The sequence below is a fragment of the Otolemur garnettii genome, unplaced genomic scaffold (genome assembly GCF_000181295.1).
Source record: "Otolemur garnettii isolate 467f Iridium unplaced genomic scaffold, OtoGar3 scaffold00008, whole genome shotgun sequence".
NCBI lineage: Eukaryota > Metazoa > Chordata > Mammalia > Primates > Galagidae > Otolemur > Otolemur garnettii.
Genome location: NW_003852403.1, coordinates 39573318 through 39576749, shown reverse-complemented (window position 1 = coordinate 39576749; position 3432 = coordinate 39573318). Strand labels below are relative to the sequence as shown.

General features: G+C 44.4%; 1 protein-coding gene across 1 annotated transcript in view; it reads right to left on the bottom strand.

Moving 5' to 3' along the window:
- HELLS (helicase, lymphoid specific) overlaps window positions 1-2543 on the bottom strand; it is a 56920-nt gene extending 54377 nt beyond the window's left edge. Inside the window, exons 1-2 of the mRNA XM_003783720.3 lie at window positions 2497-2543; window positions 1965-2086 (exon numbers count right to left, since the gene is read on the bottom strand). Coding sequence (XP_003783768.2) covers window positions 1965-2086; window positions 2497-2527 — 153 coding nt within the window. The 5' untranslated portion in view covers window positions 2528-2543. The remainder of the gene's footprint in view (window positions 1-1964; window positions 2087-2496) is intronic.
- Between the last annotated feature and the right edge of the window lie 889 nt (window positions 2544-3432).

Here is a 3432-nt window from a genome sequence, read left to right as displayed (position 1 = left end):
TTTTTTTTTTTTTTTGCAGTTTTGCCCCACCACCTCCAGCATATGGGGCCGCCCCCAGCTATTGTTTTGTTGTAGTTTGGCCAGGCATGGCTTGAACCTACCACCCTCAGTATATGGGGTCGGCACCCTAACCCACTAAGCCACAGGTCACTATTTATAAGGTTCAATGCAAAAAATAACCAAAATCCTTCAGTATTTGTACATAAAAAAACAGTGTAATTAATATTTAACAGCAAGGGACCTAAATATTTAGTAAGACTGAAAAGAGCTGGCTCAGCGCCTGTGGCTCAAGTGGCTAAGGCGCTAGCCACATACACCTGAATTGGTGGGTTTGAATCCAGCCCAGGCCCGCCAAACAACAGCAGCAACCAAAAAAATAGCTGGGCGTTGTGATGGGTGCCTGTAGTCCCAGCTCCTTGGGAGGCTGAGGCAAGAGAATCACCTAAGCCCAAGAGCTGGAGGTTGCTGTGACTCCACCGAGGGCCACAAAGTGAGACTCTGTCTCTATTAAAAAAAAAAAAAACCTGTGAATTCTGGAACCACATGGCCTGTACTGAAATATTGGTTCTGCCATTACTAACTGTAGGACCCACCCCCCCACCCCCAAACCTCTAGGTGCTTCAGGTTCCCCATCAGCAAGATAAACTGACTAATAGAACCTAATTCAGGATGGCGCCTGTGGCTCAAGGAGTAGGGCACCCGCCCCATATGCTGGAGGTGGTGGGTTCCAACCCAGCCCCAGTCAAAAGCTGCAAAAAAAAAAAAAAAGAACCTAATTCACAGAATATATCAGTGATAACAGTTCATACTAGTAATTAAACTAGGAAGTTTAGTAATAGTAATAATATTAGTAACAGTATCTACTTCATAGAACAAGAATTCAACAGGAATTCAGAACACATGACTCGTAATAAATGCTCATGAAGCACTACTAACAATGCTGACAAATCATTATTGTTGACATAAACTAGAGAATTAATAGATTCATTACCTTATTTCCTACCTTAAGTAGACTTCATAATCATGTTGGGTTGGCTCAATATTAAATTAATGTACATAACCTGAAGGTGACATCATGGTTGAGGACAGAAAGAGTTCAAATTTGACTTCTACACTTACTGTGACTGACCGCCTCAGTTTCTTCATTTGTAAATGAGAATAAAAACAACCTGTATCATAATATTGGTAAAGCTAACTAAATTAATACAACACAAGAAAATCACTGATTAGGCAGTATTTAGGAGAGGGCTTTCAGTCCTTTTCTTGAATATTCAAAAATTAAGCAGCAGGGATAAATGTTAGAATATACTTGAATTTTTCCGGTTAGAAATTGCTTTTAGCAACTTACAAACTACAAGAATACCACAAGTACAGTAATTTTTCACTGAAAAAATACACATTTTTAGCTTAAGAATCTTCTTTAGCAATGAATGGGCCAAGGAACCAAAAAAAAAGAAAGAAAAAGCAAGTTGATCAGTTAGGTGGCAAACAGCACCAAACCGGAAGGAAATCATTAGCTCTGAATTCCATTCCAGTCTTTGACTGATAGTAACTTCTACTCTCAATTAAGTATATTACTAGAGGTTTTAGAGATTAGTTTTTGCCATGAGGCATCCATTTATAGTACTAATTTGAAACAAAAAAAAGATGACAAAGGAAAAAAATATTGACTTTGAAAGAATTGTAACAGCTAACTACACAAGCAACAAGCAAATTGAAATGCTCAATTAAAGAGATGAAACCACTTTATACTACCAAGACGACATCTCCTGGAAGCGTTATCATTCAAAGCACATGCCGGGGTTTCTCAAAGACAGTAACTATAAACATACAAAAAAGATAAATAACAAACCTGTTTTTAAGTTTATGGAAACGCCGATAGTGAACAGAAGAGGCCAAACCACACCTCCTGGAAAGCATCTGCTTATGACCAGCTTTAATGAGGAATCTGATTCCTAAATTACCTTTTCTAGCATCTTCCGCTCTCTCTCCAGTCCAGCAGCCTCAAGCTGTTCCTCCTCTTCTAGCATGGCCGGGGTAATCACCGCAGCCTCCGGGTGTTCAACCATCTCTGAGGCTGGGGGCCCTAAGAAGGGAGAAGCCTTTCAAACTGCAGTGTTTTTAAATTACTAACTACTCAATGTTGACATTAAACAACTTTCCTCCCTCCCGAGACGCATCGGAAGCTGAAGCTGAGACTCATGGGGACGCCAGCATCCCCCTCAGAAGACATCCCAGGTCTCACAACGTCGCGCTCCCTGGACCCCAGATTTACAAATCCAGATGCTCGGGAAAATGCGCTTCCCCGCGCAAAATCTCCCGTATCATGCAAGTAAGTGCGACTCTGTGGTGGCCTCCACTCACCGCTCCCCAGTTTCTCACCCCTCTATTCCTCCTCAGTCCCAGCCCGAGCTCGGCTCCCTCTCCCAAGGCTCCAAGTTGCCTTCTCCAGCCCCGAACGCCGCCGCCCGCGCCTGAAGGAAGGTTCTCACTCACTGCTGCTGCTCGCAGGCCGCTCCGCTGGCATTTCTGGACACTCAAGCGGGAAATAGGTACCCTTGTCTCAGCGGCTGCCACACGCCTTGGCAACTCCTCACAGCCACGGCCGGCCCAACCTCCTCACCAAATCCCTGCCGGGGAAAAACGCGCGCTCTACTTCGCGGGAAAACTCCGTCATCTCGCGATACCTCACGCTCCCCGCCAGCCCTTCGGGCCCGGCGGCGCGAGATTTGGCTAGGTGTGCGGTTTTCCTCAGGACCTTCCTGTGGAGACCGCTAGCGTTTACCTGGGGATTTATCTTGGAGAAACTGTATTCGGCTTCAGAATTCAGCCTTTAATTATGGCTGTAATAATGGGCGAGTTTACCTACCGACTTTGAGTTTAACGACCTACTACAGTAGAAGCCCTTTTAGCAGTTTGCTAGGCAACTTCTCCCGCTGATGTGATTGAACACCATCCAACCGACGATCCTTTTTGTAGGAAAGATAAGTTTCCAGGTGAGATGTCCAAAAAAATATTGCTACCCGTGAGCAGTTCACATTATGAGCGAAATCCCCCGAAATGACCCAGAGGAGGGTTCTTTGCGGGGGGGGGGGGCAGGATAGGAGAGAAAAGAAAATGGAAATTAAGATTTTAGCAGGGTTCCATAAAGTTGCTCAGGATAAAGGAGAACTGAAAAAGATAAGCCAAATGGAGTTTCCAGCATAAGAGGTTCAGGATTCAAATAGAGCAATAATTCGAGAAGGAGCTGGAGTAGAGAGTGGAGTTTTGTCTGGTTTTCAGTTTTTAACCCCACCTTTTCTAGTCTGCAGTACTTTTCAACTACGTGCTTCCTTTTGTCTTCCTCTCCTCCAGCCCCCGCCGCCACCGCCAGTCTATCAGAATTTGTGATATACCTGCCATGTAACCACTTGCTTCCTTCATTTTGACTCC